The sequence below is a fragment of the Penaeus japonicus genome, unplaced genomic scaffold (genome assembly GCF_977035675.1).
Source record: "Penaeus japonicus unplaced genomic scaffold, GWHDUDI00000001_assembly GWHDUDI00000010, whole genome shotgun sequence".
Classification (NCBI taxonomy): Eukaryota; Metazoa; Arthropoda; class Malacostraca; order Decapoda; family Penaeidae; genus Penaeus; species Penaeus japonicus.
The window spans coordinates 29,309,658-29,324,657 of record NW_028234412.1 but is presented as its reverse complement, the minus strand read 5'-3'; the positions used below and the strand labels follow the sequence as shown (position 1 = coordinate 29,324,657).

Here is a 15,000-nt window from a genome sequence, read left to right as displayed (position 1 = left end):
GGGAAGCTGGGCAAGTTCAGTCTTCGATTTACGAAATTCCGTGGCCGATCCGCTGCTGCCATCCTTACTCTCTCGTATTCCCTTGGACACAGTAGATAACAACAATCAGCAAGCAAGGCAAGAAAACAGACAGGTATGGTAACATCTGATTACGAGTCGTATGTAAGCATTTACGTGCATTTATGTTTATTCCTTTGTCTTCATTTTTATCTGTTTATATCTTTCTGTCTTGTATATCTGTTTCTATGTATATATGCTGTATGTGTACAAGTATCTGACTGTTTATATTTGTATTTTCCCATCTATCCATTTGTTTGTTTGTTCACTCAATAACTAAACTACTCACTGTCCCGTTTTGGTTATATATCAATTACACTCCCCTGGGTTAGACTGTCTTTATAGTAATTTCAGTGAAGTTATTACTGCATGATTTGATATGTAATAAACTTCTAAGACAGTCTTAGACTATAGATCCTCATGTCCTGCAAAAAAAAAAAAAGGATCAGGGCAAAGAATGCTTAAAGTCTGGCTCATTTCATATCCTAGATAGTTTTCATAGGTTTAGCAAAAAGGTTGTTAATCCCAATTTGAACCTAGTTCCACCCTTCTGGTGTGTTTCTTTTTTGTGGGGCTAGATTATTTTCATACTGCTTTTTCAAAATTCAAAACATAAGCTTTTTTTAATTGTGAAACTAATGCATCATCCCAAAAGCTAATTAGTATCATTTTGTTATTATCATATGTAAGCTCATATATCATACCAAACTCTAGAAAATAATAGAATCCATAACATCATAAGATGCCCATCCCAATCTGAACATCCTAAGATGTGGCCAGTCTACAAAGGGTTAAGTCATTCCTCCATGGATAGTCATCATTTTTGCTCTCTTCAATTTTCCTCATTCATTCATATATTTATTTAATCACTACACAAAGTTTATCACCCATCTTGTCACATCTTGTCACAATGGAGTAAATGAAATGTAGGAAAATTGATAGAATTTCCATTTCGTCATATTTTATTTCTCTTATCTTTATCAACATCTTCTGGTAAAGTGTGAATCTTTTGCAGGAGTCCTTGTTTGTGCTCTATCCCCCACAAGATGAGGAAGACCTAATAGAGAGGCGGCTGTACCCAGAAGTCCCCATGCCCCACTCAGGCCATCGCATCCAAGTGAAGTGCATCAACTTGAGGCTTGAATTGGAGATCGAGCCAGTCTTTGCAACCATGGCTCTCTATGACTTGAGGGATAAGAAGAAAGTGTCGGAAAACTTTTGTTTTGACATGAATCCTGAGCCCCTCAAGAGGATGTTAACATCGCACATTCCGTATCAGGTTCGACAAGACAGTATTTCTCTTGAGAATATTGGTTAATGGTTGCCCTTTCTGATGGTAAAACCTTTTGGAAAATAGAATACTCTATGCTTATGACCATTTGTTTAAAACAAAATTTTGTGTTCTGAATAGTGATATTCCAATTATTTTTTTAGGGAAAATATTAATAAAAGCTAATTTGGGAAAATGTTGATGAAAGTTAATTATAAGCACATTTGTTTCTCTCAACAAGCTAGGTACTTGTAACTCAATATAACCCACATTGAACTTCATTTATATAAAAAAAAATTTAATTCAGAAAAAAAGATGAAAGAATTTGATACTGGGGATTTTCATTATTATTAGATCATGATAAAGTATGTTACCTTCACATTCTAGATTTTGTCTGTATGATCATAAATATTATCAGAATTTTTTGTTATTATTTATATTTTTCTTGTAGGTATCATTTGTCTCCAGAACATCTCATATATAGAACAAAGAGCAGCAGTGACAAGTAGTTTCATGATTTTGTCTTCTGGTATTACAGGATATATCAACTCTCAGCCGTACCTGCATTTTTGATATTACCTATCCTTCAAGTGATTTATTCTTAGTCGTTCGTCTTGAGAAGATTCTTCAGGGAGACATCAGTGATGTAGTTGGACCATACATGAAAGATGATGCCGTGAGTATATGAACAAGTGCTAAGCTATGATTTTTGCAAAGTCATGATCCATTATTTAGTGTTGTATTTAATTTTTTTAAAAGTTCAGTGAAATAAGATGCCATATTATGTACTTGTTTCATATTTATGCTGCTATCTGTCTTTTCAAGAATCGAGAAAAGTTGAAGGCAGCAGCTGTTGCAAGTTGCGAACGGCTTGGTAAATATCGTATGCCTTTAGCGTGGACTGCTATTAACCTCATGAACATCTTCACGGGAGTCCATGGAGATCGCGAGAATGCTCCTGAAAGAGAACCATCAGGGTCAAACAGTTTAGGTGGATATTCATAACTGGTCCTCTTTGTGTCTAAACTGGAGGACCTCTTATTTTTTCTCTGTTGTTTCTATTCTGTGAAATATACCTAGATTAGTTTTCTGTGATTTCTGTGTGTCTTATGCTTTTTGAACTTTGTTATTTCTTAATTGGTTTTGATTCATCTGAAACAGGGGCTTGATAATTTTACAATCTGATATTTTCAGACCGAAAGCAGAGTTCATCCAGCTATGATGAACTGAAACGAAAGAGTGGTTCAGGTTCACTGACTCGCAGAGGATCCTTAGAAAGGCGAAGCTTCAGTGAGAAGAGACGGAGCTGGTCTCCAGAGGAATTTGGAGCATGCCTTGATTCCTTCAGACCAGTTACTTTAACAGTGTCATCATTTTTCAAACAGGTGAATAGCAATCTCGGTTGACCTTGTTCATTATTTGTTTTTTTACTTCTAGGATTAATAATTTATTGCCACCTACAAAATGACAGGTAATCTTATAAAAAGTTGAGGTGATGATGTTTTAAGAATAAGATTGTTCAGATCTGTAAAAAAATGACATTTGTTAAATTGTCAACCTTTTATGAGGTCATTCCTTCTGGAGAGCTACTTTTTATGTATCATCTTATGCTTTTCCACATTTAACAATTCTTCAAAAACTTAACCCTTTCCCGACGGGGCACTCGCTACGCGAAGACCCCTATGCCGGGCGATTGCAATATTGCATTGAAATCGTCACATTGGCATGACGCCCCGGCATCGGGAATTTGGCTGTGTCACTCGTCATAGGGTTAATAGTGAAAGGAAAATTAAGTAAATTTCTATAAAGTGTATTTTCCAGGTATGGTTGAATATATTATATGCATGATCTTTGTATTCATTTAAGTATAACAACTTTTTTCTTTAGGAAGGAGATAAACTACGTGATGATGACCTTTACAAGTTCCTTGCTGATCTTAAACGACCCTCAAATCAGTTAAAGAAGAAATGTCTCCCAGGTCTACTCAAATTAGACATATCTCCAGTTCGGGACCAACCTAAGTACTGCCTTACATCAGAGCTAGTCAGACTCCATCCTTATCCAGGTCAGTAAAGGTTTAAAGTTTTTCTTTTATCATTTTGGTATATACAAAAATTACCAAACAAGTCATCTACTTGTTACATCATTATAAGATTAGGCAGCACAGTGATAAGATAGGTTAGTTCTACATCTTAGTGGTTAGTCTTGGGTCATTTTTCTTGCTTCTCATCCAATAACATGTTCAGAAACAGGGTTGCTCAATTTTAGAGTTTTCTCATAGTTTTTATTGGTAAGTTTTATTGGCATGAAACCTCTGTTTTTATAATGGTTAGCCATCCATAAAACTCAGGGTGCAAACCACAAGATCAATTGAGATCTTGTAGGTTTAGTCGTCCAGGTTTCTTTGTACATTATTTACTTTACTTATGTAAAAAATGAATATTTTGTTTGAATTTCTAAATAGATAGAATGCAGAAGATACTACTCATTTCTACTAATAACATAACAGCATTTTCAAACCTGTTTGATACTAAAAGAAATAACTTAAATTGAAATTATAACATACAACAACAAATTCTTGTGATTATCATATACTACACCTCTATATTGATATCATTATAAAAGAGAATATATGATTTTCCTTTTCATTATTAATTTCTTCCCCAAACTCTGAATCCACATACCATGCTTGCAAAAGCATAGATCAACTTGATAACTTAAGATCCACAGAATCAGGCCAATCTGATGAAAATAAAAGACCCATTCATTCCATCTCACTTCACTGTTGTGTGGAATGGAATGAATAAGCCCTCAACCATGGACATAATCTAGTTAGGTCCATTAACTGTAAATCCAACACGTAATGCTGTCTTTGTTCTTTGTTTCAATCTCACTGTTACAATTGCCAGTGCCTTGCCACACCAGGCACTCCTGACGTATGTGCTTTTATCCTCTACAGTTTCTATGCCTTAGTGCTTGCAAGTGGCAAGTTATCCAAAGTTCATTGCTTAATCCTTACCTCCATCTTTGCATTTACCTTGCAAAAAGCAGTTGCTGTCTTGAAGACTATGTTGATTTTTTCCGGTTTACAGAGAATGTAAGATCTTAGCTTTTTTATGCTTTGTTACAGTTACTGTCATTAACAATAGAAATATCTATAAAGCATTAGAATATCTTGTATTTCATTTCATTTAATGTTTCATATGTGAAGTATTTCATGTTGTTCTTGATAGTTGGTATATTATGGTGTGTTGCTGATAATGATGATAAACATTCTTAACCCATTCACGCTGGGATTTATATTTGCCTAATGCTGCTTCTGCTGGCCACGATGTGCCTCTCAGAGCACTTTTCACCCGCCCAATTCAATGGGGTGTTGATAGAAGGATTTTGTATTTGTTTACATTATTTTTCACAAATAAATAAAAATGTTTATATAAAAATGGAACTCCTACGAGTATATTCACACTTAATGATTTAAAACTGATGTGAGGGAGAGATTAAGACGTGATAGGATGTCACCCGGTGGGCGTGAAATATTTTCATGAATTGAGATCACGTCATTCAGTACCAATAGGTTAACTGTCATCAAAAAGGAAGATATTGGTTAAAGATGAGTTTACAAGGTTGAAGGTTAGCATTACAATATCTGTCACTGAGTCAACAGACACACTAGCCTCATGGATGGCTTGAGAGATGTAAGGATGTTAGATAGTGCTTTTTGCACACTTGCCGGAAACTTATATCCTGACTGCCTAGACATTTAAAGACACCCATGAAATAGCAAAGTGTGATTTTAATAGCAACACACTTCAAAATGTTTTCAGTCCAGTATGGTGTTGATTATTTTTGCTGAAGTTTTCACTTTAAGAATCAAATAAAGGTAACCCATAGTATCTAAATGAAATGCAATGATACTGATTTTTTTTTTTCCATTTTATTCTCTCTTCTCTAATGTAACTATTTAGATTAGGCATTTTTAAGGATTTCGGTAAACTGGTCCCGTGTATGCAAGGTTTTAGAGTTCAGCTGCATATAGACTTGTTAATTTTCTGTAGGAATTCACTCTACTTACTTGGTTGCTGGATAAATAGCAATTGTGTTTTATGCAACTTGAGGCTGTTAAGAGGTTTTGACAGGAACTTTCCATCTTATTATGAAAATATTTGATGGTTTTACATTATTAATATATGAGTGTTCTTGTCTTGTGGGGTATTTAGAAAAGTATTTAATTGCTTTATTGATATAAGAGATTGAACTATATAATGATGAAATTCCAAATGTCATTATCAGATTATTTATTAACTGCACTAACATATTACATTGAACAAAGATTTTTGTGTATGGATATTTTTACGGTATGATTTATTGAAATGGAGGGTTTGTTGTTCTATTTCATCATTATATTTTACAGTGGTGGTTTTAATATGAGTTTATAACAGAAGAGCTTGTCTTATAAATGGGAATTTTAAGGTTTGGTTAATTCCATGTAGTCTTGTCTAACAACAATAACACCTAACCCCAAAGAAGCATAGACATGGCTTGAGAAACAAATCAAAGCGAGGAAACACAGTAACCAATGAATGTCATTATATATTTCTCACCTGTATGAGATTTGAATTTGTTCTCAAGCAATGACCATGATTCCAAGTATCTAAGTTTAACCCTCTTGCAGCAGATGAGACAGAGGAGGAGGAAGATAAGGATTGTAAGTCATTCTTCATTAGATATCCTTTGTGGATTGTAGCTATTGTTGTGCCTGCTGCATGATGTATATAATATCACATGAGCTTAAACAAAATTCAGATTGATCAGTAATTCTCCAGACATTTAAATAAACATTTTACAAGAGGAATAAGGAAATTTGATAGTTAAAAAGGCAAGAATGCTAATAAGGCAAAGTCCTAAAAGTCGAAAAGCTGTTTTATGACATAATTATTCAGCATAATGGGTTGAAGGTCTACCATGTAAAAATAATGCTGGTAAGCCTTTCATGTAGACAAAGTTTTAAATGAGATTGAATAATTTCACAATGCAATAGATGTAATTAACATGTTTTGGTTATCTCTTTGTCAGAATTACATGTTGCAGATAAAATCAGTATGTGCTACTTACATCTTTTGTGAGATTTAGTTATTCAGTTTCATTTATATGTTTATCTATATTTTTAATCCTTTCATATACCATGTAAGTTCTCATTTTGCCAAGAAGTGATGGGGTCCTTGTTTAAATAATGAACTGTATACCTATAACTTCTAGTGTTTTGATGTCAGTTTTTTTTTCCTTTTAAACTTTTTCATTTGTATACTACAAAAGAATGCCCATTGTTTTCTATCCTGTGGCTCCAAGTGGATGTGGAATTTTCCACCATTTTAGGTTTGAGTCAAGATTTCAGTCAATTAGTCTTTACTTCATTTATTTAGATATATTATACATCTGTATTTGTGTCCTGCGCTTTAGGATTGTTCATTCACAGATTGTACTTTTTCTATATTTGTCACAATGACAAGTGAACCTGTTTATTCCAATTGTATAAATGTCTGGAATTACTGAAAAAAAGTGGCTTAGGCTGTGAAAAGGCAATTAGCACAAGTGTTCAGCTTATTCACTTTATAATCTGATTTTTCTGCAGTGCATTTGACTTAGAAATTAGATAAAAATTAGTGCAATGATTAACTTAGAATGCAAAAATTGCATGTGTTTTAAAAAATGTGTTGTGTTCAATTTTTCTTGTTCATTGGTAAATATTTTGATGTGATCCATTTGTATTTTTTTTTTTTTTTCTTTATGTTCAATATGTATGCTGCAGGGCATGTATATATATACCTTAAACTAGCTTAAATAAATCAACACAGCTAGTGTTGATTTTGTAAGTGCGAACATGTGTAAGTACTTTATTTTTGCATACAAGTATTAAGATAAAAACTATGGTATAGAACCATTTAATTAATGTATGTATGTAGTTATTGTATGTATTTAAAAGCCATTCATTTAAGTTACACTTCATTATGAAGGAATGATATTTGCTTTTCTTTGTGGACAAAATCTGTAGAGTTTATGATATTAATGCAGCAGTATTACATCTAAATGCTTATATTATGTTATATATTTTTTCAATGTGCATAGAAATTTATGAAAAGATAAGTTGGAAATATTGTTGGAAATGCATTGTAAAATAAATGTTGATACCTAAGGCTAGAAAAGATTCTGTTGAATATAAAAACAATAAGTAAAGCTTTTTATATTGCTTAGCATATTTCATATTTTGCTAGGTTATTCATGGCTTACTACTTTAATTTTATGATAATGCAGTGCAACAAAATGTGCTTATAATCTCATCTCTTAATCCAGACGAGAAATGCCGACCGATTAAGGAGATCGTTGAGTTCCCTCCGAGAGATATTTTTGTCCCTCACTACTCCTACAGGAATCTCCTCTTTGTATCACCAAAAGATCTGAACTTCAGTAACAGGCCAGGTAAAAAAAAAAAAATCATAGATTTTTCTGTAATTTTCTTTGTTTTATAAATTCAGGTTGATTGCCTATAAATCTCATTAACAGATCATGAAAAAAAAGAGTCATCATTTTCATGTCTTTATATGTTTAGAAATGTATATATTTTTTTGTAGTTAATCTAGTTATATGGAACTAGAAGTAGGATGGGATGCTCATGAGTTTGTATTCATTTAGGTTCTGCTCGGAATATTGCTGTAAAGATACAGTTCATGGCTGGAGAAGAAGAATTAGCTGCCGTGTCTGTTATTTTTGGCAAATCGTCATGCCCAGAGTTTACCACAGAAGCATATACTGCAGTCACTTACCATAACAAGTCCCCAGACTTCTATGACGAATTCAAGATCAAGTTGCCACCAGTGCTTGGTGACCAGCACCACATTTTATTTACATTCTATCATATTTCATGTCAGAAGAAGAATGAGGAAAAGACAATTGAAACTCCTGTTGGTTATACTGTAAGTACTTTTACAATTCTAAGTCCTACAGTTAGTCGTATGTATCAATAAATTTTTAAATTATTAATTGTTAATCCAATACATGGTTTGATTTAGTTGAACATTTATGATAACTAATGTTAGATTAACATTTTAAAGTTTTGGCTCCTAAAAATGTTTAGCAATAATATTTTCACATGTTTAACACAGTGGCTGCCTGTATACCGTGATGGCTGCCTCCAAACTGGTGAGCACAGCCTGCCTGTAATGATGGAGCGACCCCCAAGCAACTACTCCTATATCACTGCAGACATACAACTCCCGGGCACAAAGTGGGTTGATAACCACAAGGGCCTTTTCACGGTCCTGGTTGAGGCAGTGTCATCTGTACATGCACAGGTAAGTGAGCCTGGAAATTTCTAAAGCCATTCACTGATTTTTATCAAATACGGAATTATATATGTAATGTTTACCATTATTCTTATGTAAGATCCATCATTAGTTTACTCTTTCGGTTGTGACTTTCAAAGTTAACGCTATTTACTGACTACACTTTGTGACAAAGTGAATTGTGATAGAAATGTAAACACTTTAAGAAGATAACAATTTGTTCATTGATTTACATGTCTGTGTATTATTTTCAGGACAAGCATATTGATCGATTTTTCCATCTGTGTAAAATGGTAGAGGAAGGAAATATTCCAGCTCGTATTGGTGAAGCCAATATGGAGGGAGAACTGAAGAAAGCGTAAGTTTTTTTTTAACCATGTTTGCTGTTGCTCTATTGAGTTTTTTTTTTTTTTTCACTTTATTAAAAAAATGTTACTATGATTGTAATTATTGTGTTGTTATTGATGTTCTTATTTTTGTTAGACCTTAACCTTTTTAAGAACATCTTTGTTCTGAAATCAATGAAAAGACATAACCCATTCTGGATAGGATTCCAAATGAGATGAAGGCTGACAAGATGGGATTTTTTAACACTGCTTTATGACTAAATGCATTTCAAAAGTTTCTGATCTTGGGTTATGTACACAAAGAAGATTGTCTTTTAGGCCTAACCTGTGCCTTTATGTATGCCATGACACCTGTTCACAAAGAGTTAATGTTCATGATAAAGGAATTATAGAATAAGAAAATGAAAAGTATATGTAAACAAATTACCCTTCTTTACTAATTTATCTTGAATTAAAGAAGCAGATGTAATTTTACTGAAAATATTACATAAGGTTTATAAAATTTAGAGAAAAATATGCATAATTTACTCAATGGAAATATATTTTGCTTACTTGTAACAGAATGGGAGATCTGATAAACTGTCATGCCGAACCCTTAGTACGATTTGTTCCTGTGCTGTTAGACCGTCTCATATCTCTCATGGTTCGGCCACCCACTCTTGCTGGGCAGCAAGTCAATATTGCCCAGGCTTGCTTTGAGACCATTGGCACCCTTGTTGGACGAATATCTGTAAGTATTAGTCATGGTTTGGTTTTGTGTGCTGTATGTATATATGGTAGACTGTTCTAAGTGTGTATGCCAGCAGTATGATAACTTAATGCTCTTATTCATACGATACTTGCTTTTACAAACAGGGACTTTTGGAAGACAAAAATGATCAGCATGGGCGCAACAGCACTCTTCTAACATATGTAGCATATCAGGCAACTTTGCCCCATCCAGATGATAGCCCACAGGTTGTAACTGCCCAGCCCCACCCTCCTCACCCACCGACCTCTGTCCCCACTCATCGAAAATATTCTAGGTAAGAAGGAAAATGTTGTGAATGCTTACTGACTCATACAAGCGATTTATTTTTCCTTTTTTTCAAGATTCAAAATATTATGATTATATCATTTTAGCACTTACTATTATTTCATCAGAAGCAGCAGTAACCCTGATTTAGGCCAAGATGCAGATGCTGAAGTTGGAGGAATCTTATCAAGAGGACTGGATAGAACAAATTCAATGAGGACAGGTATTTGAGAATTGGTATTCATTGTGAAAATATTAGTTTCCTAACTTGACAGCATGAGAAAAAAAAGTCTTTTAACTTTATATTATTGAAAATTAACTCTTCTAACATCTTATATGTCTGGACTTCCAAATATATATTTTTAAAAGTAATTGAAGAAGAAAGTTCATGATTAGGAAGATATTATGAAAAGCAAAAAGGAAGTGATTGAAAAATTATAAGTATTGTGATGCTGGGTCACGGTAGCTACTTTAATACATTGACTGATAAAACTCTTGTTAAGAAGTATTTCTGTATTCTTTTGCATGTCTGTCTATCACTAGACAATGATGAGGAGCAAATGGATAAAAAAGGTGAGATATCCATCTTTAACCCTGATGCCAAATTATATATTATTTTTGCCCCAATACCCCTATTCAGATGGCTAGCTTTTCTTACCAAACAGTTTTGATGTTTTGGTAATTTGATGTGCCTTTTCATGTGATTGTTCTTTTGACACTTTAGAAATTGCATGAAATGTATTGCCAAGTGCCATAGAATATTGAAGCAGTACTTTGTAATGAATTGCTTTTTGTCTTGAGTATGATCTTTGCTTCTCTCGTTACTGACAAATATGAAACAATTAATGTATGGCATTGCACATACAAGAATCATAGGAAACAAATAAAGAGAGAGACCCCTTTGGCAACCCCTCCAGTGCCCACCAGCCCTTTATCACCCAAAGAATGAGGTCTATTTAAACCAGCTTCATCTCTCTTCCTTACTAAATTGGGCACTTATGTTGGTATTTGCATGGAAAACATTATTTTTTTATGAATTTATTTGTTTGAATAACGAAATGACTGCTTTGCTTTGAATTTGAGGAATAGAATGATCCCTTGTAATTTCTCCTAAAGATCACTACTTGAGCAACAGCAAATGCATGGCTTAATTTATATTGCAGAAAATTCTGATCAGTACTTTTGTGGCAGTAGAATGGTTTCAAATCATACTACTGTTTGACAGTTTTACTTTGGTATTGGAAATGATAGTATTGAGAATAAGTGGATTGATAATGTTGACAAGTGGTGAGATATTCATTGATTTTTGTTTCACTGATTCTTTTAGCCCATTAGTTGTGATTTCCAGAGATGTTTTTTATTGCATACTTGATCCTCATGAATGTCAGGTGTTGAAAGATTTTTATTGGTACTTTTCCCAGTCATGGGGTATTAAACATCCATATTCATTTAACAATCTCATGTAGGGCAGTGTTATGTATCATTGTGCAGCACACAAAAATATATTTATATTGAAAAGGAATGCTAGGCTACAACAAGCAATAATACTCAAATAGACATCAGATATTTCAGTTTTTTTTGAATGAGGTGTGGCTTTCTTTGTGAAAATTAGTGAATATAACTGATATAGGCTAATTACTGGTTCAGATTAAAAAAAGATTTCTTTTATTTGCATTGACATAATCAGTTTTATAGATTTTTGAGAGGAGGAGGAACCTCAAGTTAAAATTGTGTCTGGTCTTAGTAACATGACATATCCTGTATAGGACTGCTACAAAACTTGAACTGCCTTGGCACTGCCAATGTTTTAGACATTTGTCAATAATTTTCACATGTTTCACATCTGGCTAACATGATACAGACATCTGTAAGATCAATAGATATAAGGGATAAAACTAAGTCTCCTTTTATTGAAATCACAAGCTACTTATTCTTTCAGTTTTGTAAGCAGGGCATCATACTTTAGAAGAAACCAAAGATATTATTTCTAATACTTTTTACACAAGAGAAAATTAAGTTAACCTTACATATTTCATGATAAAATTCAACATCATCAGTCCAAAAACTGTGGCTATAGAAAAATAGTCTACTTTTTTCAAAGTAACATTTCTCACTCATTTTTATTGAAAGAATTGCAATGCAGTGTGGACTCTTCAACAGGTGGGAACTACGAAAATCTCATGATGTTGCAGCGACACCCAGGAAGGAAAGTTGTGCATGAGGAAGTGGCCCTTCAATGGGTAGTGTCAAATGGCACAGGCAGAGAAAAAGCACTGGCAAATTCATGGTTGGTCCCCTGTAGTATTTGAAACTGAAACTGGATTCTTCTATTGATATTAATAATTTCAACTATGTTATTGATTTTTGCCTCCTCCAGAGAATGTTAATTTTTTTATATTTTTTTTATTTTCAGGTTCTTCTTTGAGTTGATGATAAAATCCATGTCAGAACACCTAGCTCGGACAGGGAGACAAGACACTCTTCGCAAGATGAGGTTCTCCCATCAGTTTTGTGATGATGTTGAGAACTTGACCAATACTATCACTAATGACATCATTGCTCTTCATAACAAGGATGTCCGAGACACTAGAGTAAGTTGTTAAGCAATACAATTAGAGGGGGAGAAATTGGATTACTTGTTTACATCATATCTCTCTTTAGTTGTATAGAATATACACAGCTCATTCTGCCCATTGCCAAGGAAGTTTTTTGGTAAATGGCTGCGCAAGAGCTAATATCAACCAAGCTATGCGGGGAAGTGCCGTCTGGAACCTGACTGGCTCTCTTGGATTGCAGGCTGAACAAGTGTTATCTAGTAATTCATCTCAAGCAATTCTTTTTTTCATTATACTTTATTCTCTGAGAGCAGAAACATTGAGTATCTGACTGTAATTTTGACAAAAGAGTAACATAGATTTTGTTTTTCATTTTTACTTTGAAATTTAAGTATTATATTTTTCCTTTGTACTGGCATGCTTACATTTACATCTGTTTCATCACATACTCTGGACTTCCACAGTACCCCAGGAAGGTAGGCTTTACAAGCACCAGTGCCTCAGTAAATTAAAATGTAGTCAGGAATCCAATCTTAATCTTTTTACAGTACACTAATAGAATTTTCAAATTGGAAAAATATTTACAAATTTGACTTAGTAACATTTTTCTACTCGGTTATCACAATAATATGTTTGTTATTTCTTCATTTTCAGTTTGTACAGAATGTGAACAGCAGCCTCGCCTTCTTCTTATGTGATCTTCTCTCTGTGATGGATAGAGGATTTGTTTTCATGTTAATCAGAAACTATTGTAAACAGATGAGCAACAAGATAATGAATTTACCTGATGCTGCAGCACTCATTAATCTGAAGGTGAGTTTTCTAAAGTTGTAGGATATCATTGATGTTAAAATGAAGATATGAATTATATGCAGTAATTTCTATTTTGGGTGTTGGATGATTGAATGTGCCTTTATAAGGAAGTGCTAACCTGTGTTTTTGTTGTATATTTCAGCTGGATTTTGTACGAATTGTATGTAGTCATGAACACTTTGTGGCTCTGAATCTGCCTTTCTGCACGCCAATTTCAGCCACTTCAGCTCCGTCATCCCCCTGTCCCTCGGTAAAATATGATTTATATATATATATTTCATCAAGAAAATGATAACTCTATACCCTTACTACTTTAATTTCCACTCTGATAAGGAGAAATATGTGCACCGAATAGTAGTTGGAATTTTATCATGAAGTTTCAAAAAATGCATGGTCTCTATGAACCATGAAATTTTTCTTAATTTTTCTTAATATCTAGAAAGAGAAATTGAAGGTCTAATTTTCTATCACATTATATATTTTCTTGATTTTGTGTCATGATTTTCAGATTGGGTCAACAACTAGTCAGTCGTCCTTCATCTCCACTGTGATCGGTGGGAATCGCAGTGCCTTCATGATGCTTTCAAATTCGTTTCGACAGCAGCACTTCCTTGTTGGTCTTGTGCTGTCGGATTTGGCTACTGCTCTAGAGATAAAGTGAGGAGGATACTGACCAAAAAATATTAAAGATATTGTAAATGGAACTTTGTATATGGAGAATTAGTGTTTTGCTAGTAAATTAATGAATTTTTTTCTAATTTTTCAGCAATCCCAGTATTCATGGAAGAGCAGTGAACACAGTGAGAAATCTGCTAACGAGCCACGACACAGACGAACGTTTCACAGAACCTGAAGTAAAGGCGAGAGTGGTGGCATTATATCTACCACTCATCAGTATTGTCATCGATGCATTACCTCAGCTGCACACATTTGCTAGCAATAAAAGTATGTCATTAGTTTCTAGGGTTTTGTGTTCCATGCAATGTTAATATTTTGATATATCTTGGAATGTTTTAGTCAGAGATTTGTTGATGGGTGTTGCGTGACGATTGGATGATTTGTAGAATATGTTGTCGATTCTGAAAATAGAAATTAGATAATTATATCTGAACTCCTAAATTGAGAAATTTTGTTTTTGTAAAAATTGATGTATGATTCAGAGTACAGCTAATGATGCTTTCTATGATTCAGTCTTTTTGCTTAATTATCCAGTTTTGTATTGTTACAGAATAAGCTAAACCTAAGAAAACTATTGTTTTGTCATCTTATTAATCCGTTACCACTGGGTGACGTGACATCATGTCATGTGGTGTCGGCATTTGATATCACTTCATGGCTTTTTAGTGATCATGCATGAGTCCTCAAGGGAATCATCAAGTCATTTCAGATGTTAGAAATGCTAATTTATCAAAAGATTCCCATTTGAAAACAGATTAGGCTGTCAATCAACACATTTTGAGTATCCTTTTGAACACTGCCCCCTTACTTATAGCCTCACACAGCATCTAGCTGTTTATGGTTTAAATGATAGGGTTAAAAGATAGGGACAAATGGTTCTTAGCATTGCATGATAAATATACCCAAAATAGTATGTGACTGTCCT

At 33.8% G+C, this 15,000-nt stretch overlaps 1 protein-coding gene across 18 annotated transcripts in view; it reads left to right on the top strand.

Annotated features, from left to right (window-relative positions):
• Positions 1-15,000, top strand: part of Zir (dedicator of cytokinesis) — a 58,805-nt gene that overhangs the window by 2,725 nt on the left and 41,080 nt on the right. For 5 of the 18 annotated variants that reach the window (XM_086541166.1, XM_043027002.2, XM_086541160.1 and 2 more), the window contains exons 5-25: positions 1-133; positions 1,073-1,336; positions 1,866-2,003; positions 2,153-2,318; positions 2,522-2,712; positions 3,215-3,392; positions 6,003-6,035; positions 7,679-7,804; positions 8,018-8,298; positions 8,488-8,676; positions 8,922-9,025; positions 9,576-9,744; positions 9,870-10,039; positions 10,158-10,252; positions 10,573-10,602; positions 12,190-12,316; positions 12,443-12,620; positions 13,239-13,397; positions 13,540-13,647; positions 13,906-14,054; positions 14,164-14,342. The exon at positions 1-133 is cut by the window's left edge and continues 50 nt beyond it. In XM_086541166.1, the coding sequence (XP_086397292.1) occupies positions 1-133; positions 1,073-1,336; positions 1,866-2,003; positions 2,153-2,318; positions 2,522-2,712; positions 3,215-3,392; positions 6,003-6,035; positions 7,679-7,804; positions 8,018-8,298; positions 8,488-8,676; positions 8,922-9,025; positions 9,576-9,744; positions 9,870-10,039; positions 10,158-10,252; positions 10,573-10,602; positions 12,190-12,316; positions 12,443-12,620; positions 13,239-13,397; positions 13,540-13,647; positions 13,906-14,054; positions 14,164-14,342 (3,167 nt within the window). The remainder of the gene's footprint in view (positions 134-1,072; positions 1,337-1,865; positions 2,004-2,152; positions 2,319-2,521; positions 2,713-3,214; positions 3,393-6,002; positions 6,036-7,678; positions 7,805-8,017; positions 8,299-8,487; positions 8,677-8,921; positions 9,026-9,575; positions 9,745-9,869; positions 10,040-10,157; positions 10,253-10,572; positions 10,603-12,189; positions 12,317-12,442; positions 12,621-13,238; positions 13,398-13,539; positions 13,648-13,905; positions 14,055-14,163; positions 14,343-15,000) is intronic. The other 13 variants (XM_086541167.1, XM_086541164.1, XM_086541165.1 and 10 more) reach the window with 5 other exon arrangements.